Raw genomic sequence first — 24,130 nt, 5'->3', positions numbered from 1 at the left:
CTAGGTGTGGGCGTACCAGCGATTGATACAGTGGCAATGTATTTTCTGTCTTATCCATCCCTTTCCTAATGGTTCCTAACATTATCTTAGCTTTTTTGACTGCTGCTGCACGCTGAACAGACGTCTTCAGAGAACAATCCCACTTGAACAGCCGAGTATATACTTGGGTAGCTGGCCTGAGCCAACGTCCATGCTGCCATGGCCACACTATTTTAGGCAATAGCTCAGTGGTTCTCCACCAGGGATACTCAGTGGTCTTCCGGGGGTACAGCAACTCATTTAGATATTTGTCTAGTTTTACAACAGGCTGCATAAAAAGCACTAGCAAAGTCAGTACAAACTAAAATTTCATTCAGTCAGTGACTTGTTTATACTACTCTATATACTATGCACTGCAATGTAAGTACAATATTTATATTCCAACTGAATTATCTTATAATATGGTAAAAATAAGGAAGTAAGCATTTTTTCAGTAATAGTGTGCTGTGACATTTTTGTAAGCAAGTAGTTTTTAAGTGAGGTGAAACCTGAGGGTACATGAGACAAATCAGACTCCTGAAAGGGGTGCAGTAGTCTGGAAGAGCTGAGAGCCACTGCAGTAGCTCAAGTAATACCCCCATATGTACGCCTATCCACACTTTGAATCACACCTCCCACCTGCTGTGCAGCAGTACCCTATATTCTTTATTCCTTTTAGAGGTTGCTTTGTGCTATCACTCTTGGTTTGTAGGGAACAAACATTCACAATAAAGGGCTGGTGAGCAGGGAATGGAAGTGCCAATTGATCCTGCTCCCTCAAACTGGCACTAAGAGGACGGAGAGCAGCCCAGCAGCCCCCACAAGCCAGTAATGGAGAGCAGCATCTAATGAGGGCAGGATCTGGGTTCAATAATGCTAGGTACGCAGGGGCATCCCTCTAGATCTCCTCAAAGCTGCTCCAGGGGCAGAGACAACTTTTTCTTTTTATTGGGGAGGGGCTATAGTTGAAAGATAATAAAATTATAGCTGCTGTGTACACTTTAAAGAATAGTTTTGTACCACACCTAAATTTATTTAGTTTTTCTGTTCCAAACGCAGTGCAATCCGTGTGTTACTAAAAGCCTCCAGATGCCTAAGTTCCTGGGCTCTATTGCTCCTGCCCATGACAGCATTGTGGACCTATTTTTATATGCTAACCCATAGGCTTGAGAAATCCCAATCATCATGATCTGCCGATCTTTGATATTCCGAGGTCTTGTTTACAATCTCCCTAAGGAACAAGTGGGGAGCCCCCTGCCCTCAGCTGTTTGCTAGAGCCCTTTGGAATTCACTGCAGAGGAAAGGGGGCAAAGCAAGAGGAAGAAAAAGTCTGAGTTCCACCTGGATAGAAATATCAGAGCTATTCTCTGGGTCACTTTGACCAGCAAGGGAAGGAAGGAACAGTGCTAATTAGAGAGGACGCCAAGCTCATGATGCCTGCAAGCAGAGGCTGCCCCACAAGGAAGGCTGCTCAGATGGTAAGAGGACAAAGGGTCGGGGGGCAGGCTAACCAGACAATAGCAAGTGTCCAACTCTGTATGGGAGACCAGTCTAGACCTCTCAGTCACATGGCAAGTTCAAGAAATATGGACAAGAGAAGCTAGTGCTTCCTGCAGCAGGATCCTCAGAGCTCCTAGTGGTGACACTTGGGTAGACCCACATGCTGGTGAAGTCTGTTCTTGACAGGAATCTAGAGGAAAAACTGCAGGGAGGTGGGCTGGGCAGCTGTGATGGCTGATAGGACAGACATTCGTGAATGAGCTTCTCCAGTCTGAATGAGGAACATCTGACCTCTCAAAGTGGTGACAAATTAGGGATTGGACTCAGACTGCAGTGTCTTTGCCCTTCCTTAGCAGGGAAAGTGGGACAACTCTTCCTATTTCCAGGAGTTTCTACTAATTTATTTATTGGCTTTTCCTTGATTCCCATGAGTCACCCAGACAACAGTCAACTTATCCTCACAAGTCCCCTTGCAGGGAGGCAGTAGAGGTCCAGATTCTCAAAGGAAGTTAAGGCGCCACACTTCCCTTGAAATCAATGGGAGTTGGGCACCTAAATACCTTTGAGGATCTGGGCCATACTCCCTGCTTTACGAATTCATAGAATTTAGGACCAGAAAGGAGAAATATGTTCCTATAGGCTGACCTCTTGTAGCGCGCACATCAGAGAACTTTACCTAGGCACTCCCGCATCCAGCCCAGTAACTTGTAGTTGAACTAGTGTGTCTTTTAGAACAACATTCAATCTTGATTTAAAGAATTCAAGTGATGGAGAATTTACTACGGCACTTGATAAATTGTTCCACTGGTTCTTGCTGATGAACTGAGGAATAGTTGGGGAAGTGACTTGCCCAAGCTCACGATTAGCAGTATGAAAAACATTTTATAAGAAAGGAGATTGAGAGGACTAATTATTTTAGAAAGGAGACAAATCACAGTGGACATGATAAAAGTATGTAAAATAATGGCCTAGAGAAGGTAGAGGCGCTTCTATTTCCCTGTCTCACAACAACAAAGGAACATACAATGAAATTGGAAGGTGGCTAATTCAGTTATAAAAGAAAATATTCTCTCACCACATGTAATTTAACTGAGGAACTCACTGCTACAGGATGTCTCTGAGACTAAGAACTTATAAGACTCAAAGAGCAATGAGATATATATGGTAACAATATCCGTTGATGTAAAGAAAAAGGTTTCGGAAGGGAGATAAAACCTCCTATTTCAGGGCTACAGTCCTGGTACTGACTGCTGAGAGATGGGAGACTGGACCAGCTGAATCCTGAGTCTGATCCACTGTGGCAAGTCCTGTGCTCCACGGCTGGGGCAGGAGATTTTTGTATTAGTGCCTGGTTCTTGGACACAGGCCAGCTTCTTAGTCCCAAGATTCTGACACTATTTTAAGCAGATTCTTAGGCCTAGTCTACACTAGGAAATTACGTTGGCATAGCTACATCTCTCTGTCTGTGAAAAATCCACACTCCTGAGAGATGTAGCTATATCGACAACACTAATTCTTCCACGGACCTAGCAACTGCCTCATGGGAAGGTGAATTACGTATTCCAACAGGAGACTCCTTCCCATCGGCATAGATAGCGTCTACACCGAAGTGCTATGGCAATAGTGATGCAGCTGTGTTGCATAGTCTTATACTACCTTCAACACCATAGTATCTGAGCACCTACCACTTGTGCAGATAGTGGAGTGTTTTGACAGAGTTGGGGGTTTTAAAAAAGGCTGCTGTGTGTTTATGTTAGAGAATGCTAACTGGCCAAGTGTAGCTAGGACACTGAGCAGAAGGTGGGGAGATTTGTATTAATCCTTAGTTCCTTGGAAGTTTTTTCCAGGCTGGGACCAGACCCTGAGAAAGCTTTGTTTCCTGCAGATGCTTACCCCATTCACTGCATAAACTGGAAGCCACCAGAGCCCCCACCACACTAGACCTGGTCCTGTGCAGGTATGGCTTCGGGGAGGGAAGCAAAGGAATAATATACACCTTTACAAATATTTACACTGTAAAAATTATACAAGAAATAGTATTTTTTTCAATTAATCTCATACAAGTACTGTGGTGCAATCTCTTTGTCATGAAAGTGCAACTTACAATTGTAGAGGTTTTTGTTACATCATTTTATTTGAGTGCAGTTATGTAAAACTTTAGACTTTAGAGCCTGCAAGTCCACTCAGTCCTACTTCTTGTTCAGCCAATAGCTAAGACAAGCAAGTTTGTTTACATTTATGGGAGATAATGCTGCCCACTTATTTACGTCACCAGAAAGTGAGAACAGGTATCTGCATGGCACTTTTGTAGCCGGCATTGCAAGGTATTTACATACCAAATATACTAAACATTTGTATGCTCCTTCATAAGAACATAAGAACGGCCGTACCGGGTCAGACCAAAGATCCATCTAGCCCAGTATCTGTCTACCGACAGTGGCCAATGCCAGGTGCCCCAGAGAGAGTGAACCTAACAGGCAATGATCAAGTGATCTCTCTCCTGCCATCCACTTCCATCCTCTGACAAACAGAGGCTAGGGACACCATTCCTTACCCATCCTGGCTAATAGCTATTTATGGACTTAACCACCATGAATTTATCCAGTTCTCTTTTAAATGCTGTTATAGTCCTAGTCTTCACAACCTCCTCAGGTAAGGAGTTCCACAGGTTGACTGTGAGCTGTGTGAAGAACAACTTCCTTTTATTTGTTTTAAACCTGCTGCCCATTAATTTCATTTGATGACTCCTAGTTCCTGTATTATGGGAATAAGTAAATAACTTTTCCTTATCCACTTTCTCCACATCACTCATGATTTTATATACCTCTATCATATCCCCCCCGTAGTCTCCTCTTGTCCAAGCTGAAGAGGCCTAGCCTCTTTAATCTTTCCTCATATGGGACCCTCTCCAAACCCCTAATCATTTTAGTTGCCCTTTTCTGAACCTTTTCTAGTGCCAGTATATCTTTTTTGAGCTGAGATGACCACATCTGTACACAGTATTTGAGATGTGGGCGTACCATGGATTTATATAAGGGCAATAATAGATTCTCAGTCTTATTCTCTATCCCATTTTTAATGATTACTAACATCCTGTTTCATGCTTCGGCCACCATTCCAGAGGACATGCTTCTATGCTGATGACGCTAGTTAAAAAAAATAATACGCTAATTAAATTTCTGACTGAACTCCTTGGGTGAGAATTATGTCTCCTGCTGTTTTACTCACATTCTGCCATATATTTCATATTATAGCAGTCTCAGATGACGACTCAGCACATGTTCATTTTAAGAAGACTTTCACTGTAGATTTGACAAAACACAAAGAAGGTATCAATGTGAGACTTCTAAAGATAGCTACAGCGCTCAAGCCAAGATTTAAGAATCTGAAATGCCTTCCAAAATCTGAGATGGAGAAGGTATGGAGCATGCTTTCAGAAGTCTGAAAAGAGCAACACTCCGATGCAGAAACTACAGAACCCGAATCACCAAAAAAGAAAACGAACCTTCTGCTAGTGGCATCTGACTCAGATGATGAAAATGAACATGCGTCAGTCCGCTGCTTTGGATTGTTATCAGGCAGAACCAGTCACCAGCTTGGACGCATGTCCCCAGGAATGGTGGTTGAAGCATGAAAGGACATATGAATCTTTAGCGCATCTGGCACGTAAATATTTTGCAACGCCAGCTACAACAGTGCCACAAAACACCTGTTCTCACTTTCAGGTAACATCGTGAACAAGAAGCGGGCAGCATTATGTCTCGCAAATATGAACAAACTTGTTTGTCTCAGCAATTGGCTGAACAAGAAATAGGACTGAGTGGACTTGTAGTCTCTAAAGTTTTACATTGTTTTATTTTTGAACATGGTTTTTTGTAAGTTCAACTTTCATGATAAAGAGATTGCACTACAATACTTGTATTAGGTGAATTGAAAAATACTTTTTTACAGTGCAAATATTTGTAATAAAAAATATAAAGTGGGCACTGTATATTTTGTATTCTGTTATGATTGAAATCAATACATTTGAAAATGTAGAAAACATCCAAAAATATTTAAATAAATGATATTCTATTAGTGTTTAACAGTGCAATTATTTTTTTTAATTGCTTGACATCCCTAGTTATTAGCTCTCCTTCCTCCCCCACTTTTTCTTTCTCCTGTTCCTAATGTATTTAAAGAACTGCTTATCGCCTTTTATGTCCCTGGCTAGGTGTAATTCATTTTGTGCCTTAGCATTTCTGATTTTGTCCCTACCTGCTTATGCTATTCTTTTGTGTTCCTCCTTAGCAATTCATCCATGTTTCCACTCCTGTAGGACTCCTTTTTGATTTTCAGGTCATCAAAAAGCGCCTGAGGGAGTTATAATGACCTCTTACTCATCTTTCCCTTGGATCAGAATAGTGGGAAGTTGTGCATTTAATATTGTCTCTTTGAGAAACTGCCAGATCTTCTGAACTCCTTCATCCCTTACCTCCCAGTTCTCTCAGCTTGTTAAAGTGTTTTGGTTGTGGGTGATTTGTTTTTGGTTTTTTTTAGTCCACTGTCTTTATTTGGCTGCTCTCACCCCGTCCTTTCCCTTGAATCGTGAAATTGATCATTTCATGGTCCTTTTCACCCAAATTATCTTTCACCTTCCTATAATCCCACACAGAGAGTTAACAAGCTTGATCTTCAAACTAGTTAGGGTGTTTGCCCCACTACTCCTGTTGGGAGGCTGTTCCAGAATCTCGCTCCTTTGAACCTTCTTCTAATTTCCAGCCTCAATTTATTCATGACCAGTTTATCCCTATTTGTTCTTGCAGAAACTTTTTGCTCTAGCTTAGGTAGCTCTTTCCCTTCCCTGGTGATTAGCCCCCTGTTGTATTTATAGAGAGCAGTCAGATCCCCTCTCAGCCTTCACTTTGCTAAACTAAACAAGCCAAGCTCCCAGACTACTCTTGTGAGACAGGCTTTCCATGGCCCTGAGCATCCTAGCAGCCCTTCTGACACCCGTTCCAGTCTGAATTAACCTTTCTTGAGAACAGGCTCCAGAACTGCACACAGTATTCTAAATGCCAAGTTATACACCTAGGAACTCTGAATGCACGCCAGACCTATGGACTGGGGGACTGCATCATGGAAGGCAGTGACTGAAAAGGATTTAGGAGTCGTAGCAGACAAGCACTGAATACGATCTGCCAGTGAGATGCTGTGGCAAAACAGGCTAATATGATCCTTGGGTATACAAAGAAACGACACGGAGTAGGGTGATTTTACTGAAGAAAATGCTTTGGAGTGAGAGATGTAAAGAGCTCAGTCTGTTTATCTTATCAAAAATAAGAGTGAGAAGTGACTTGGTTAGTCTACAACTACCTATAGGGGGAGATTGGCCTCTGGAAATTTCCACTACATGCATCTGACAAAGTGGGTATTCACCCACAAAAGTTTATGCCCCAAAACGTCTGTTAGCCTGTAAGGTGCCACAGGACTCTTTGTTGCTTATATGGGGAGAAAATATCTGGTACTAAATGGCGAGCACAAGACGACACAAAACTCTGGCTGAAATAGCTAGACACTCAAGGCAGACAAATTCGAACTGGAAGTTAGGTTTTTTTTTTTTAAAAAAAAGCCTAAGAGATTAACCACTGGAACAGACTCCCAAGGGAAGTGGTGGATTCTCCATCTCTTGAAGTCTTCAAATCCAGACTGGATACTTCTCTGGAAGCTGCTTTAGTCAAAACACAAATTATTAGGCTCAATACAGAAGTAACAGTGAAATTCTCTGTCCTGTATTATACAAGAGATGAGACCATTAGGAAATCTAATGGTCCTTTCATGCCTTAAAAAAAAGAAAAAAAAAATCTATGAATCAACCCCCCCTTAAGGTAGACTGAAGATTTGTATCCCCAAGTTCCCAAAAACTGGCAGCATCCTCCACAGGCCTGTAGGTCCTACAGGACAGACTCCAGAGGTACAACTCCACCCTACGGATCCAGACAAAGGGGGCATGGGAGGTCTGGTCCAAGGAAGGGAATTCATAATTGTGATGCCCAGCATGGGGCTTGCACTTGGGCACAAGACGATTATTTGCACCCAAGGTGATACATCTGAGCTATCCTTGCAGGAAGACGAACAAGGTTATTTTTAAAGGGGAGAATGATAACTGGCTTTTTTCTTCTGATTCCAAAACACCAGATGAGATTTTGCTCCAATTCACTGCTACTCAGAGGCTGAAATTGGAGAATCTCAGTCCTCAGGTGCGTGTGTCAGGGAGCTCTGAGCCTGCAAGAACAGAGAGTTTGAACGGAAATTGTCTAGCAGCCTTTAGCTAAAGCAGGAGATTCCCAGCACGTCCTCTGCAGCTCACCTTGTGCTACTGGGAAAGCCCCCTATAGAAATGACACTTGCCAGGCCCCTGCCACCCACACAACGAACACTACTGGTTCTCAGCTCTGTCCTTAGTGGGGAGAGGGCTATAGGGCAGTTCCAGATGGGTGACCAGGATCCCCCCATGCACCTGGCCTTGACTGCAAACATTCTCTTATACCCCTCTCTGCTCTGATTCTGGTCTCCAGATTAAGAAGCCTGAGTCAGTTATACAGGCTCTTGGGGAACACCCGGTTGACATTCTCAGTCCAGACACGCTCCATGGACATTTTCTATTTCTGAGATAACATCTCTGAAACAGAGCAGCCTCACCACTCAGAACAGCAATATCTTGCCTTTCAGTTCCTCACAAACAGCCTGTCACGGAGCAGGGCAGCATCAGCTCCAAGAAACAGCTGTGGAAATGGAAGCACACAGAGAGGATGGGACTTGCCTAAGGTCTCGGAACTGGGTCAAAGCCAGAAGAAGAATCCAGATCTGACACAGTCTTGTGCTTTAACCACACACCATCCTTCCTGTAGCAGTAGAGTTCTATGAAACTGGGTTCCAGCTCCATAAGACACAGAAGTCTGGGCTAGATGGGCCCCCTAGCAGTTCTTCTGTTTCTCTTTGGTCTCACATGCCTGCCTAGACCCAACAGTTGTCTCCATGGAGGCAGGGGTAGATATCCATAGCCTCGGACTCCTGAGGCCGCATGGTATTTGGCCTGGATTAAAAGGAACCTCCAGCAGGTCATTCCTGACCTGCAAATACTAGATGAAGTGGAGGGGCAGGTGAGGCTGCAGCACTGTCTTCTATCTCTGCTCATAACTTTCCTTCCTAGGCTGGAATTACATTTTGTTGGAGAGCTTGTGCAGACATGGGTTTGGCATTTCTAGAGCACAAGACTGAGAACAAACCTCACACAACTGCAGCACTAGCTCAGTATGGGTCAGGGGAGAACAGGCTGGGACTGGCCTGCACATGCTCTGCAGGAAGAGGGAGAAGCCATTCTGGCATCTTCTGTTCAGGGGGGACAGTTGCCTCTCTCCAGGATGCTCTGCGGCTTCGCATTCCCAACAGCCTTGTTCCTGCATTTCCTTGAGGCTGCCACAGCTCTCTGGTGAAGGCTTCAGTGCTCAGCCAGGCCTGTTACCTACTGTAATAGGCTGTGACTGAGGTTGTCCTCACACCCACCTGCGAGCACCAGTTGGGGCAGAACACAGCTGTTCATCCCCTGAGATCACTTCCCAGGGTGGCTACCTGCTCAGATGCTAGACAGGATCCTTAAGGCCCTGGCTGATCTGGGACCTGCTGTCATCCATCCACTGAGAGGCTCCCACTCCTGAGGCTGAACATGCCAAGAGAGGTGCCCGAAGACCTTCCTCTCTGGGATTCACTCCCATTGACAGTTTCAGCAGAGCCAAGGCTGGTGCCCTAAAAGGCATTAGGCCAGGCACGTGGGGCTCATGTCCAAATTTGGTTTTGCTTTCTCTGACCTTTCCAGGTGCAGGTGCTAGAACTGTGACTCATGCACTGGAGGACTGCTGCCACTGGCGAGTCCTGGCCTGGTCCTGCAGATACAAAACCACTGTTTCCTTTTGGACCTCAAGGGCCCCCCATGAGACCAGGCACAGTCAGTGTCTCTGTTCACATAGTAGTTTCCTTAGGGACACAACTTTTGGCTGAAGGCAAGTCCCATCCAGACCAGCTACGGCCATCAACCACCTGTTCTGAATTTAAGGATTCCCATCCTCTGGAAGTTACACTGCTCCTTCCCCAGCCTGGTGCTGCTTCCTATTACTGCTCCCTATTGCACATTAGGCCAAGAGAACATGGGACCCCAGAAGCAGGGGAAACATCTCGAGACAGCTCTTCCCAGAAGGGGGAAGGGAGCCGCTCAGGACCCCAACCCACTCCTTCCCCCAGCCACTACCTACCCTGCACAGTACCCCCCAGTGATTTTCATAAGCTCCGGGGAGTCAACCCAGCCCCAGCTGGGACCCAGGCACTTTCATCAGTTATGCATGTTCAGTGTAAGCACAAGCCTCAGATGGAAAATGAGCGCAGAGGAAGAGCCGAAAAGGGCGGGAGGGGTGGGAGGGAAGAGCTCCCCTGGAGAAAACAGCCCTGAGCCTGGACTGAGCTTATGCTGCCTTCTGACACCAACATGTGCCAGGTCCTCAGGAGGCTCCTGGAGGCAGCAGCAAGTGACTACTCTGTACACAGCTGCACAGATAGGAAAGGAAGCCCTAAGCCTAGGACAAGCAGGCATAAAACAGGAGGAACGAGAAGAGCAGAGCAAAGGGATAGTCAGGCTCAATAGCATGGAAAGCCTCCTGGGCTGGCGGTGAGGTGGATCACAAAAGGGATTCGTTTCTCCTGATGGAGGGAAAGGGGGGCCCCCCCATCACCAGGGGAAGCATCTCATCCAGGCAGAACACATTGCTAATGGACTCTCACCTTCAAGCGGCAGAGCAAGAGCTCCTTTACACAAGCCACTTAAACTGGACCGGACACACCCATGTAGAATACAACGTAAAGACCAGTCCTGCCCTGGGCCCAAGACAGGGAGGATTTGGGGAGACAACAAACCAAATGGGACTGAAGAATCCATCTGGAACAAAGTGGTTTATGTGCTGAACAACCGAGCACAGACCAATAGCTGGCTGTGGGGGCTTCCTGGATTCTGTGCCAGCCAGAGAAAAAGGTAGCCCCTGGGGTAACACACAGAAATCCTTGCCCCTCCCATTAGAAGTCATGCCTATATATGGGGCTTCTTCCTTGCAGAGGAGCTCACTTCAGCCCCACAGGCAGAGTCCCTGAGCCAGGGGAACATCCCTGCACACAGCATCCTTCAGGTCAAAACACATGCCCATTATTAGTGCCAAGAGAAAACCTGGCCCAAGAACACCTCCTGAACGATGTGTTCACACCCTGCTCCACAGCCTCACCCTGAGACACAGACAATACATAGTGGTGATGTACTGGCATTCAGTGCCTCATGTCGCTCTCAAAGCTTCCGCCTGTGATTTCACCATACGAACTGCCTCTGCACGCAGTGCTATTTAGCAATCCCGGCACCCTGCGCTCCATTCGCTAGTAAGCAGGTTGAATTTTCTAGCTGACAGTACTGCCAAGTTCATAGGGTCTGAGCACCTCACCGGCTACAGGGTGGGTGTGCTACACCCCCTCAGGCAGAGGGAGAGAGCATAGAGCTGGGATTTCCTGGGCTCCTACATCTTCAGCAGCAGCAGACTCTCCGCACCTGGAGCTCAGTGTCAATCAGCAGGAAGGAAGGGCACTGAACCCAGTAAGAGAGGAGACGAACACTCAAGCCTTACTCAACGGTGGGGGTATGTTTACACTGCAATTAAATACTCGCAGTTGGCCTGGGCCAGCTGACTCGGACTCAAGGCTCAGGCTGTGGGGCTATAAAACTGCAATGTACACATTCAAGTTCAGGCTGCAGTCAAGTTCTAGGACCCTCCCGTCCATTGTGAGGCCCCAGAGTCCAGGCTCCAGCCCAAGCCCGAGCATCTACACTGCATTTTATAGCCCTGCAGCCCAAGCCCCATGAGTCTGAGTCAGCTGACCCAAGCCAGCCACAGCTGTGCTGCAGGTCTTTTATCACAATGTAAACGTACCCTGAGTGACAGGGAGGGGGGGATGTGTTGTCAGAACTTCCTCATTTGATGTGAAAGTCCTTCAATACTGCAGAGCCATGGAGACATCCTTGGGATACACTGAGGGAGGAGAAGTGCTCAGAATCAGAGGACATCGAGCCTGCATCCTGCCCAAGGCCAACATCTCTCCAACATTTCCATAGAAAGAGCAGACTTCCCTTCACTCCACTCCAAGAAACTCCTGCTCCTGTACTAGACAGAGGGGCCTGGCTACAAGCACAAGGGAGGGAGCAGATAGGGAAGTTCAAGGGGACACTTGCACCAGCAGCAATGCCAGGACTCGGATACAGCACCCAGCTCCTGGGGGCTTGGCAGGGCACGTGCCATACAATATGTAGGTATTATCATTACAGCTGAAGCATTCTAGGTGGGAGCATTCAGTACTGACAACAGGGTCTGGCTGTCGGTAGTTCAGGTGGCATCCATCTCATTTCTGTACTCTGCCAGCTCCCAGCAGACCAAAGTGCCTCCTGAGTGGGAATGGTGCAATAGGGCTGACAGCAGGAGACATTCCAACAGCAGGGGCTGCGTATGTTACCTCGAAAATCAGGGAGAAACCTCCTCCTTCCCAGCTGTGGAGCTGGCTCCACTGCAGAGCGACAGTGGGAAAGCGACACTCCCCTGGGCTCAAGGAACAGGACAAGTCCACTCAGAACGTGGTAACTGTTAGAAAGTTCATAGAGTGAGCCCTGGGAGCGAGAGGCAGAAGCTTGATCTGTGACACAGATGGGGCTCTGGAAAATTCCAGTGAGCTTGAAAGGCACAGAAAATATCCCTCTGCTGTCACCTGCTGCAAAAGTAACTCTTACAACTGCTTTCAGAATCTCTCTTGAAACATCATGAAGTCCTAAGGGGGGCAGGAGAAGAGAGGACATTTCTGTAGTGCTTTCAGGAGCTTCCCTTAAACTGCCCTGAAGAATGAGTCACTGGACCACACGGTCACTTGGGCTGGGAGACACTTGCTTCAACCCCCACTCCTACTGCAGAGCACAAGCTCTGAGTTACAGCCTCACCCTAGGTTACAAGCAGTCATTCCAAGCCCTTGTGCTCAGACACCACCTCCAACAGATTCCTCTGCTGCCTTAAAGCCCCCTTCACAAAAGGGGTGTTTCTTTGCTCTCCTGCTCCCCATGCATCTGACTGGCTCCCCTCTTCCTTAGTGCAATGCAAGCAGGGATTGAACTCTCAATCTCTACAGGTTTCCTAAATTTCTCCCACCTCACCCCAGATCTGCAGCAGCCATTCTCACCTCAGTTATGGAAAGGCAGGGAAGGAGGGGAAAGATGGGAAAGAAACAATCATTGTGCATTTGTTATTTGTCAGGTCCAGAAGCCACTTGTCCCAGACAGAGCAGAATTCCCCCTGCAACAATGACTCAGACTAGGAAGCAAATCAAGCAGGTGGGATGATTTCTGGCAGAGAGAGAACAGCAGGAGTGGTACAGACCTCTTCCTCCTCAATGCGAGCAGGCTCAATCAGCAGATTATTGGCTTGATCAAACGACACCCCCTGTTAGGACAGGAACCAGCAAAGAGGCATGCGGATTAGTGGAGCAAAAACCAAACCCACCACCATTACCGCCACCACCCGACTGTACACCGCTCAGAGACAGGCCCTGCCACACAGCACAGGGATAGATCTCCTCTCCCACACCACTCACCACATTCACCTACCACACAGAGCACCAGACAGGGCCACCTCCCCTGTGGTCAGAGCACTGAGAATGCCAATCCTGCTAGGCCAGACGCATAGAACTCCATGCCCTGTGACCACATTGTTTGGCTTGGCAATCAGGATCTGAACTCCAGCCTCACAAGCTGAACGTTACTCGTCGTTGTTAGCCCTGTTGTGCCCCGTCAAGGAAGAATGAAGGATTGAATGATACAGGCGAGAGAGAGCAGAGAAGGGCCCTGCAGCACCACCCAGCTGCTGCACACAGGGGACAGAGGCTTACCCCCACAATCTCACCATGGCACCCTCCTGGAGAAAAGGCTCCAGTGCAACAGGCCATCCTGCCAGAGGCCACAAGTTTCCTGCTCCCAAGTGCATCACGAGTACACAGGAGACCTCTAGTACGAGACCCCTCCGGATTTCCCTAGGGCACCAGTATTCATGTCAGAAACTCTAGGTCATGATTCACTCCCACCTCCACACTGCCCTGCCTCTTCTCTGCCTATCCAACACACACATCTCACCTGCGGTTCCCAGGGACACAGCACTCACATCCCCACTCCAGGAGAGAAACTCAGAGAAAAGGTGAGGCCTGCAAATCTGCCTTGCTGGAAAAGGTGTCTGACCCAACCCCTTGAGAAGGGCAGCTCCTAGTAGAGGCCATGCAACCATCAGCAGCACAGACCTGACCATGGGGAGATGCAGAAGCTGTGGCACCAGCACCTGCATGATCTTCATTAGACTTTGCCTACAGGAGTGGCCCCAAGCCCACGGTGCCAGGCTGGAAGAAGCCTTCTCGGTCCAGGCCATTTTCCAAGTAACAGCTGAAGTCTGAGGCAGGGAGGGCCAGAGCCAGCCTTGCGCACTCCTGACACACAGCTCTCGTTTTCAGCTCGGAGAGCCGCACATGGCAAAGGGCCTGTGTGCTGGGGACCCCGGCAGTCCCAGGGGAGCAGGTATCAGTGCAGACAAAAAGGGAGGCCCCAACATCAACAAAAGATGCTAAGTGCATGAAAACCTCCCTCACTTTGGCCAGGGAGCCACGGGGGACGGAGGGCCCCCTAGCCTGAAAATGTCCATAAGCTTCAACCCAGCACCTTATGCCAGCTCCAAGGCACAGATCCAGGAGCTGGGGGGGGGGGGGGGGAGCAATTCCACAATGGAGACTACACCACATCATAACCCTAATTCTCTCCCAGCTTGATATGCCCCACAACGTAGACACCAACTCCAAACCCACTTCCAGCTGACCCCACAGATCATCCCCGTTACCTCCTCAGCCCCATACTAGCACATCTCCGTGAAAACCCATGAACACCATTCCCGTAAGTGCCTACCCAAGTGTGTTAGCTCCACTCAGAGCTGGGCGGATACCCTCCCACCTCTCCAACTGCTGGTGGGGCAAACATGAGCAGGATGGTGCTCCCTGGCCCCAGGTTTCCAGGGCACGGGGAAGGGCAGCGCCCTCAGGGCAGCACCGGGCCTGCGGTGTGGAGTGAGTGCAGAGTACAATTCTCCCAGTGCACCCAGCCATTGGAATGCACCCCCATCCTGAAGGCTCATGAGCAGGCACAGCTCCTCAGGACAAGGGAGAGCAGTGTGCTACCCTGCAGCCACTACCCGTTCCTCCCACAGGGGTGCTTCTGTGCAACAGGCTGGGAGCAGACACCCAGAGCAAGTATGACAGATCTACCCAGAAAGAGAGCTCACCCCAGCACAGAAGAGAAGCAGCACCCACAGAGCTGGGAGGAGAAAACCTGTCTCAGGCTGGGGGGATGAGGATGACTCTCACAGCATGGAACACATTCTACAGCAATGGGTGAGACATACAGTCTGGACGGAACACAGGGAGGAGAGTCTGGGAAGCTGGCAAGGCTACAAACCAGCAGAACTGACCCCAATACAAGCCCAGCTCTTCCACCCACAGCACAGTGTCTCCTGAAGTCTCTCTTCTCCTGTTTTCTCTTCAGCACCATGTGGGCCTGGCAGCTCAAAGAACAACCATCTAGGGGCTCTGGATACCCACCCTCTGCCTCCCAGCAGCTGGACAGGCAGAAAGGCAGCCCAGGGAGCAGCAGGGAGTTCCCAGCCTGTGCAGCACTCCCTGCAAGGCCCTACCTTGACTGACGGCTGTGTGGACAAGCCTCCGTTCTTCATATCATCCTTGTCCCAGGCCTCCTCCTGCTCCTCGGGCTCTGCACTGTTATTGCAGTCCCCCAGCTCCTCCTCCTCCTCAGGGACCCTGTCACTGTTCAGCCCTTGCAGGAGCGCCACCACTGCCTCTGGCTTGGGCAGCTTGGTGATCTTAAAGTGTTTCTTATAGTGCGGTGTGTCCTTGCGGATCAGCCTCTGCTTCTCCACTGGGAACGGCCGGTCTTCATCCTCATCCTCACTCCGGATCAGAGTGTCCTCTGCAAAATGCACTGTGGGCTACAATGACAAAGACCCATGAATGGCTGTGAGCCTCAGACAACAGCTGGACTTGGGGGCAAAGCACTGACAGCTGCTGGTCTGCAAGGCCAGCCTAGTCAGGGCTGGGCCCCGGACACAGGCAGGAGGGACAGACTGAGGGCTGCTCCTCTGATGCTATTCAGGGTAGGTCCAGGAGCAATATCCAGAGCAGCTTCCACCACACCCAGCTCCAGGGCCCTGCCAGCAACCCTGTGCCCCCGACTTTCCACCCACACCTTGGCCTCTGCCTGTGCCCAGCTCCCACCTGCCTCACCCCCTCTGCAAACATTCAGGTTCTATCTCACCCCCCATTCCCATCCACGCCTCAAGCCATCTCCCTGCTACTCTGGGAGATCTCCAGCCAAGCCCCAACAGGATCCTCCACAAAACCACCCAGTGCAGCACCTACCTCATTGTACTCCACTTCCAGCTCCTCCTCTTGACCAGCCACCACCTCTGCCTCCTGCTCTTCTTCAGCTCCAGGCTTTGCCTCATTCTCCAGCTCCTGTGTTTCGGGCACTTGCCCATTCAGCCTGTCTCCCCCTCCTCCCCCCTCCTCCTCCCTGAAGTTGGCAGAGACAGTGCTGTTAGAGACATGCGAGTCCTCACTGCGACTGGACATGGCACTCAGCCTCTTCACCTGTGGGAGTGGGACAGGCAGCGAGAACTGAGGCAGAAGCCAAAGGGGGACACAGAAAAGGGGGAATGGGACCCAGCACTGAATGCTGCAGAACCTGGCCCAGCAGGATCCTAACTGCTTCAGTGAGCTGCCTGGCCTCATCTGTGCCACTCCGCAGCTCACTTCATCCCAGCCCCTGTGGCACAGCCAGCCTGGTACCTATCAGCACAGAGTGCTGCCACCAGCGTTACACCTGGAAGACAAGACTTCGGTAGGGAACTCAGCTGCCAGCAGCTGCAGAACAGTGCATTGTCACTCACTTGGGGATGCCCAGGGAATGACTGGGAACCCTCTGTATGGAGCGAAGGGAAAGCCATTACAAGCGCATTACTATGGCTCCTTCCCTGCTGAGGGGGCCGCATTATCCCAGGACAAAGGCACACGGGCAGAATGACTCAGAAGGGCAGAGATTCACACAAACGTCACACAGTGATCAAGTCATGGTCAGAGCTGGGGCAAGCCCCGAATTGCCTGATGCCAAGTCCTGCCCTAAGAATGCATCACTTTGCACACAGGCTGTCAAGGTCCTGCTCTGCCTCAGCCCAGCCCACATGCAAACTGACCGCCTTTTGCCTTCCTCGTACTATGCCAAATGGTGCCAGTTTTCATGGCCACTTTTTTCCTTGTCCCTCTCTTGCTGCCCTCCTCTGCATGGGACTCCCACACTACATCAGTGTGCCAGGATTCCACATGCTCTTCATTCCAGTGCCTCCTAAGAATTCACTTCTTTGGCCAAGCCTACAGACATTGCTGCCCCACCTCAGAAAAATGCTGCACCAGCCCTTGTACTGTCAATCCAATAAAGCCTCAATTCCAGAGCTCCCATGGTACTGGCTCTAATCTCTGCAAGGGTGGCTTAGTGCTCAGCTGGTGCAATTAAAGGTGCATGCCAGAGAGCTCTGCAACTTTCTGGCCTGGCCCCGCGCTCTGTGCAGGGAGCACTCACCTCTGAGTTTGGAGAATCCAGGACCACATCAGGCTTCGCAGAATAGATCTCATTGCGCCGAACTTCCATCACTTTCTTCATGACCTTCAGCTCACTAGGATGAGGAGTTGCTCTGCGCTGCAGGCCCTGCCAGGGAAAGAGAGCACAGAGCAGATGAGACAGTGAACACAGCCCAGAGACTCCAGACCCTTAGACTGAGCATCAGCTCATCCTCACACTTTGCCAACAGAGAATGCCAAATGTGGAGCTGGCCCCAACCCAGGGGGATGCAGTGTCGACTGGGCCCCACCTCACTGCCACTGGGCTGAATTCTCCCCCCAACCTCCGATTCTGTGCTACGGTGAGCAGGAGCCCTGAGGGGATAATGCAGGTAGATTGCTCTCAATCTCTCTGGTATTCCTTTAGTGCATGCTACAGTCTCCTGCTTCTCAGCAGTGCCAATGGCACTTGCTGAGTGGATCTGTCCCAAAGCAACAGGCAAGAGAACAGCATTTCAAACAACAGAACATGGTGGTAGAAAACCACAAACACTCATGGGGCTGAAGACCCTAGGGACTCCCAGAGCCGGCCCAGCACCTGGACTTGTTCTAACCTCCTTTTATTACAAGAGGCTAGGAGAGTCACTGGACTGGAATCATCTCCTAAAGTCAGAAGTCCTGCTGGATGCTCTAGCATCACAGACAGGTCGCAGTAGCCTTCACCATGCCCTACCACTCTAGAGATTGGAGTAAAATAACTGGCCATGTTTCTCTGGCTCTGTGACTTCACCTAGGGCTGTAAAATCTGAGTGACTGATACGTAGTCATGGGATACAGGGTTTTCCCCTCCAGTGCATTAGTTTCCATTGGGTCCCAAGTCGGGGGACGGTATGTCCGGACCAAGAGGCTGAGGACTGGGGGCAGTGCACTGGCATTGCAGTGACAAAGCCACCACCATGGGGTGACTATTTGGTGAACCTCTTGTAAAGTGAGTTAGTGGCCACGGTTCTATTCTTAATAGGACAGCTGTCCACAATGCCAACCTCGTTAGGCCCTTATTGGCAGCTGCTGCTCTTATGCCTGCCAGCCCTCATGCTGTACATGTCTCTGGGGTGGATGACTTGGCACAGAGGCTAGTTCCCCTCAGCCTGGGATGGCGTGTCCCCTCTGGGAGGCAAGGGCTGGGGGAGATGCAGCTCATACCATACCCCTTGGGGAGGGAGAGGCAGCTCTGGGCAGACACATTGTTCCTTGCCCTGCAGAAGTTTCCAGAGCACATTTCCTTAGGAAGCTAGCAAGGCCCTGGACAACCCACCATGCCTGTTTCTCTTACTCTCTTCTCAGCTCCAGCCTCCTCGTCATCATCAGCTTTGGGCTCGTCCAAAAACTGGATCACACTGACCCGGTTCAAGTTAGTGTCTGTCCAACTTTCATCCACGCTGTTCTGCAGGAGATTCTCTGCAGAAAAAGATGATAAAGAGAGAGCAGGCTCCTGAGCGACAAGGTGTTGGGGTCTGGGTGAGAGACGCACTTCCCACCGACGAGGCCATCTCTATCAGAGAGCCCTCCCATAGCCATTAAGCGGCAGGGGCCTTAGGGGGAGAGACTGTGTTGCACACTCCTGTCACTCCTTCAGTGGTCCCTGACAGGGCTGCATGACACCGGGGGCCATGAAGGATCCAGCTCCAGCACTGGGTAGGAAGAGGGGAAGAAACAGAAGCCGTGGTGCTTGGACAGCACTGAGCAGACAGAGCAGTCTCCGGTTCAGCAGCAAAAGGAAATGGTTAGCTAAAGGGATCTGATGCCACCTGCTGGATAGGCAGTTTCACAGCTTTAACGTTCTCCAACTTGGGGAGATTCACCACGTCAACAGCTGGGAGCCCAGGCCTGTTACATCAATCACAATAACCATATGAATAGAGAATAGTCCAAGGGTGGTGAAGAGGAGACATCTGGGAACAGGAACCAAGAGAGAGACCCCAGGGGAGAGGGCAACAATGGGATCTTGGCCTCACATCTCAGAGAGAAGAGAGATGGCAAGGCACCATGGAGAAGCACTCACACAGGGCCTCTTACCTAGACTGGGAGATGGCTGCTGGGGCAGCAGGTAACAGGTGAGAACCTTTTCACCCGTCTTCTCATCATCTTCTGTCTGGAATTTCAACATAGGCTGGGACTGGTTCTCTGCAAGCCACAGGGCCTTCAGGTTGAGATTTGTCAGGGCAAAGGGCAAGTTCTGCAGCCTGCATGAGAAACATGGCTGATGAGACTCCGCTGGCCTAGAAGGAACCTCCACTGGGCCCTTGAATTCCTCCACTTGCCTCGGGGCAGGATGGCGCAAACCCTGAGACAGGGCCTCTCTCTCCAATGTAGAATCTCTCTCATGATGGAGACTCTACACAGCTCTTGCCAGACTGTTCTGCAGCATAAATGTCCTCTCACCACTACACTGTCAGCTCTATGACTATGGGTAAAAGAGGGACACTTGTATTTTAACCACCCACCCTAGGGCTCACTCCTAGTGAGTTTGTCTGGAAATTTGAAAAAAAAAAAAACCCATTGAGCAGCACTAGGGAAAAGACGACTCTGCCCCAGGCCAGTCAAGTTCCTGAAAACTCCTGGCAAGTGGAGGGTCTAACCAATCCAAGGCTTATGCTCTTCCCACTGCAGGACTCCAGCCAGGCAGTGGCAGGAGGTCATACGTAAGATTATGTTTTAATCATGGGTATTTTTTAGTAAAAGTCATGGACAGGTCATGGGCAGCAAACAAAAATTCACAGCCTGTGACCCATCCATGACTTGTATATCCCTGACTAAATCTTGGGGAAGGGGGCAGCCTAGGGAGGGACCACGAATGCTCTCGGGGGAGCAGCCCAAGCCCCCATGGGTATTCAGGGCTAGGGGGTGTTGGCGGGGTTGTCAAGCTCCCTACCTGGCTCCACGCAACCCCCCAGAGGCAGCGACGTGTCTCTCCCTCAGCTCCTAAGCAGAGCCGTGGCCAGGCAGCTCTGCACGCTGCCTCCACCCCAAGTGCCAACTCCGCAACTCCCATTGGCGGGGAACTGCAGCCAATGGGAGATGCGGGAGCAGCACCTGCAGGTGGAGGCAGCGCGCAGAGCCGCCTGGCCACAACTCTGCTTAGGAGCTGAGGGAGCGACATGTCATTACTTCTGAGGAGTCCCCCCCACCCCCCGAGGTAAGCGCCGCCCAGAGCCCTCAACCCAATCTCTCGACCTGAGCCCCCTCCCACACCCAAACTCCTGTTGCTGCTGGGGGAGGAGGAGATGCGGTGGCCCAAGACTGCCCCAGCAGCAGCCAGTGTGGCTGGCCCAGGGGCTGCCTGAGCTACTCAGGCGGCCCCCAGGCCAACCGCACTGGCTGCTGCAGAAGTCACGGAGATCCCACAAAGTCACAGAATCTGTGACTTCCACAATCTCCATGACAAACTCTCAGCCTTAGTCACAGTGCAACATGACAATGGGCTGCTCTAACAGAGGAGGAAAAAGTGGCATCTTGAAGCTCTGGTACCCATCAAATCCCTTTGAAGGTGCAGGATTTTGCTGTAAAGCCTGAGAGCAGACAGCACAAATTCCACTCTGACCCCGAGCCTCCACGGTCACTGTCACTTGTTCTCATTATGAGTGTCACAGTAGACTCAGAGCATCAGACAGGGATCATGACCTGGTTACATTTACCTTACACTAACAGAATATGGTACCAACCAGGAATATGTATATTTGGAACTTTAAAAGGGCCAATTTTCCAACGCTTAAAACAACTATTGGCTGACTGGGAATTTAAGTAGAAAGTTTTGTTAACAAAAACTGTGAATTGTACAAGGACATGCTATTCCATGCCCTAAAAACCACAATTTTACAGACGGCAAGAAGCCATCCTGGTTAAAGAGAGATGTGGAAGTGGTGATAAAACAAAAAAAAAAAATTTAGGGCTGTCAAGTGATTAAAAAAATTAATCGTGATTAATTGCGCTGTTAAATAATAACAAAATACCATTTATTTAAATGTTTTTGGATGTTTTCTACATTTTCAAATATACTGGTTTCAATTACCAACACAGAATACAAAGTGTACAGTGCTCACTTTATATTTATTTTTAATTACAAACATTTGCACTGTAAAAAACAAAATAGTATTTTGCAATTCACCTAATACAAGTACTGTAGTGCAATCTCTCTATAATGAAAGTTTAACTTACAAATGTACAATTATGTACAAAAAATTACTGCATTCAAAAATAAAACAATGTTAAACTTTAGAGCCTACAGGTCAACTCAGTCCTACTTCTTTTTCAGCCAATCACACAAAAAAGTTTGTTTACATTTGCAGGAGATAATGCTGCCCGCTTCTTGTTTACAGTGTCACCTGAAAGAGAGAACAGGCACTTTCATGGCACTGATTCATATGTCCCTTCATGTTTCAACCACCCTTCTACAGGACATGCGTCCATGCTGATAATAGGTTCTGCTCGATAACGATCCAAAGCAGTGCAGACTGACACATGTTCATTTTCATCATCTGAGTCAGATGCCACCAACAGAAAGTTGACTTTCTTTTTTCGTGGTTCGAGTTCTGTAGTTCACACACTGGAGTGTTGCTTTTCTAAGACTTCTGAAAGCATGCTTCACATTTCATCCCTCTCAGATTTTGGAAGGCTCTTCAGATCCTTAAATCTTGGATCAAGTGCTATAGCTATCTTTAGAAATCTCACATTGGTACCTTCTTTGTGTTTTGCCAAATCTGCAGCGAAAGTGTTCTTAAAATGAACAACATGCTGGGTCATCATCTGAGACTGCTATAACAAGAAATATATGGCAGAATGCGGGTTAAACAGAGCAGGAGACATACAATTCTTCCCCAAGGAGTTCAGTCACAAATTTAATTAACACTTTTTTTTTAATGAGCATCATCGGCATGGAAGCATGTCCTCCGGAATGGTGGCCAAAGCATGAAGGGACATACGAATGTTATGCATATCTGGCACGTAAATACCTTGCAATGCAGGCTACAGAAGTGCCATGTAAAATGTCTGTTCTCACTTTCTGATGACATGGTAAACAAGAAGCAGGCAGCATTATCTCCCATAAACAAATTTGTTTGTCTTAGCGACTGGCTGAACAAGAAGTAGGACTGAGTGGATTTGTAGAGTCTAAAGTTTTACATTGTTTTATTTTTTAATGCAGTTATGTCACAAAAAAATTCTACATTTGTGAGAATAAAAAGATTGCATCACAGTACTTGTATGAGGTGAATTGAAAAATACTGAATCACTTGGTTAAATGGTCATAGTCTTACCAATCACATTTTAACTGAGCCAAATCCCAGGTAATGCTGCTGAGAGTCAAGAATGCAGGTTATACCTATGGGATGGGCGACTGTCTTGGAAAGCAGTGACTCAGAAAAGGATTCAGGAGGTCACCATACATCATTTCCCCAGCATGAGCTCTCAGTGCAATGCTGTGGCTAAAAGGGCTACTGCCATCTTTGGGTGCATAAAAAGCAGAATATCAAGTAGAAGTAGAGAAGTCCCTCTGCCCATAGTCTCCAAACAGCAATGCCCACAAGCCAGTGGACTACTGCACAAGGAAGTGAGATCTGGCTGAGAACTTGCCTGCACAGGCAGCAACTCCAGATACTGTGCCAGTCTGGAGAGAAAGGGGCCCCCAAACCCACAGAGACTGGTATCTGTAAGAGAGGCCAGCCAAGCAGACACATTCCTGGGCCTAGTGAGACTAAGTGGTGCTGAGGCCTTGTGCTGTCCTTTAACAGGGGCACATGGCACACCACAAGTGCCGACAGCTTAAGTGAGACACTTGGGAAAAGAAAGCAGTTGCAAACTTCTGTAGATACAAGGGCTGAAAAAGAGTGGAAGCTAGAGCTGGACAGGAGGGGACAAGAAATCAGTGTTCTTTTCCCACCTCTTCAAAAGCTGGAGCCAGGTGGCTCCTGAGTCAGTCAGGGAGTAGGGTTTTGGAATACAAGAACAACCACAGTGGGTCAGACCAAGGGTCCATCTAGCCCAGTATCCTGTCTGCTGACAATGGCCAATGCCAGGTGCCCCAGAAGGAATGAATAGAACAGGGAATCATCAAGTGATCCATTCTCTGTCGCTCATTCCCAGCTTCTGGCAAACAGGGGCTAGGGACACCATTTCTGCCCTTCATGGCTAATAGCCATTGATGGACCTATCCTCCATGAATTTATCTAGTTCTTTTTTGAACCCTGTTATAGTCTTGGCCTTCACAATATCCTCTGGCAAAGAGTTCCACAGGTGACTGTGCGTTGTGTGAAGAAATACTTCCTTTTGTTTTAAACCTGCTGCCTATTAATTTCATTTGGTGACCCTATAGTCACTCTATAGTTTCAACCAGTTTCCCCCATACTGAAGTTAGGCTTACTGGCCTGTAATTGCCAGGATCACTTTTGGAGCCCTTTTTAAAAATTGGTGTCACAGTAGCTATGCTCCAGTCATTTGGTAGAGAAGTTGATTTAAATGATGGGTTACAGACTACTGTTAGTAGTTTTGTAATTTTAGTTCCTTCAGAACTCTTGGGTGAATCCCATCTGGTCCTGGTGACTTGTTACCGTTTAGTTTATCAATTTGTTCCACAATCTCCTTTAATGACACCTCAATCTGGGACAGTTCCTTAGATTTGTCACCTAAAAAGAATGGCTCAGGTTTGGGAATCTCCCTCACATCCTCAGCCAGGAAGATTGATGCAAAGAATTAATTTAGTTTCTCCACAATGGTCTTATTGTCTTTGAGTGCTCCTTTAGCGCCTCGATTGTCCAGTGGCTCTACTGGTTGTTTAGCAGGCTTCCTGCTTCTAATGTAC

The 24,130-nt window shown here is 48.7% G+C and overlaps 1 protein-coding gene across 35 annotated transcripts in view; it reads right to left on the bottom strand.

Moving 5' to 3' along the window:
* SCRIB (scribble planar cell polarity protein) overlaps positions 1-24,130 on the bottom strand; it is a 234,812-nt gene that overhangs the window by 152,730 nt on the left and 57,952 nt on the right. For 33 of the 35 annotated variants that reach the window (XM_050939290.1, XM_050939297.1, XM_050939304.1 and 30 more), the window contains 6 exons: positions 19,354-19,520; positions 18,611-18,735; positions 17,300-17,425; positions 16,084-16,314; positions 15,342-15,653; positions 12,999-13,061 (listed from right to left, as the gene is read on the bottom strand). In XM_050939290.1, the coding sequence (XP_050795247.1) occupies positions 12,999-13,061; positions 15,342-15,653; positions 16,084-16,314; positions 17,300-17,425; positions 18,611-18,735; positions 19,354-19,520 (1,024 nt within the window). The remainder of the gene's footprint in view (positions 1-12,998; positions 13,062-15,341; positions 15,654-16,083; positions 16,315-17,299; positions 17,426-18,610; positions 18,736-19,353; positions 19,521-24,130) is intronic. The other 2 variants (XM_050939296.1, XM_050939301.1) reach the window with 1 other exon arrangement.

This window comes from Gopherus flavomarginatus, chromosome 2, assembly GCF_025201925.1.
Source record: "Gopherus flavomarginatus isolate rGopFla2 chromosome 2, rGopFla2.mat.asm, whole genome shotgun sequence".
Lineage (NCBI taxonomy): Eukaryota > Metazoa > Chordata > Testudines > Testudinidae > Gopherus > Gopherus flavomarginatus.
Note: the sequence above shows the minus strand (reverse complement) of the source record. Positions and strands in the feature narration are given on the sequence as shown.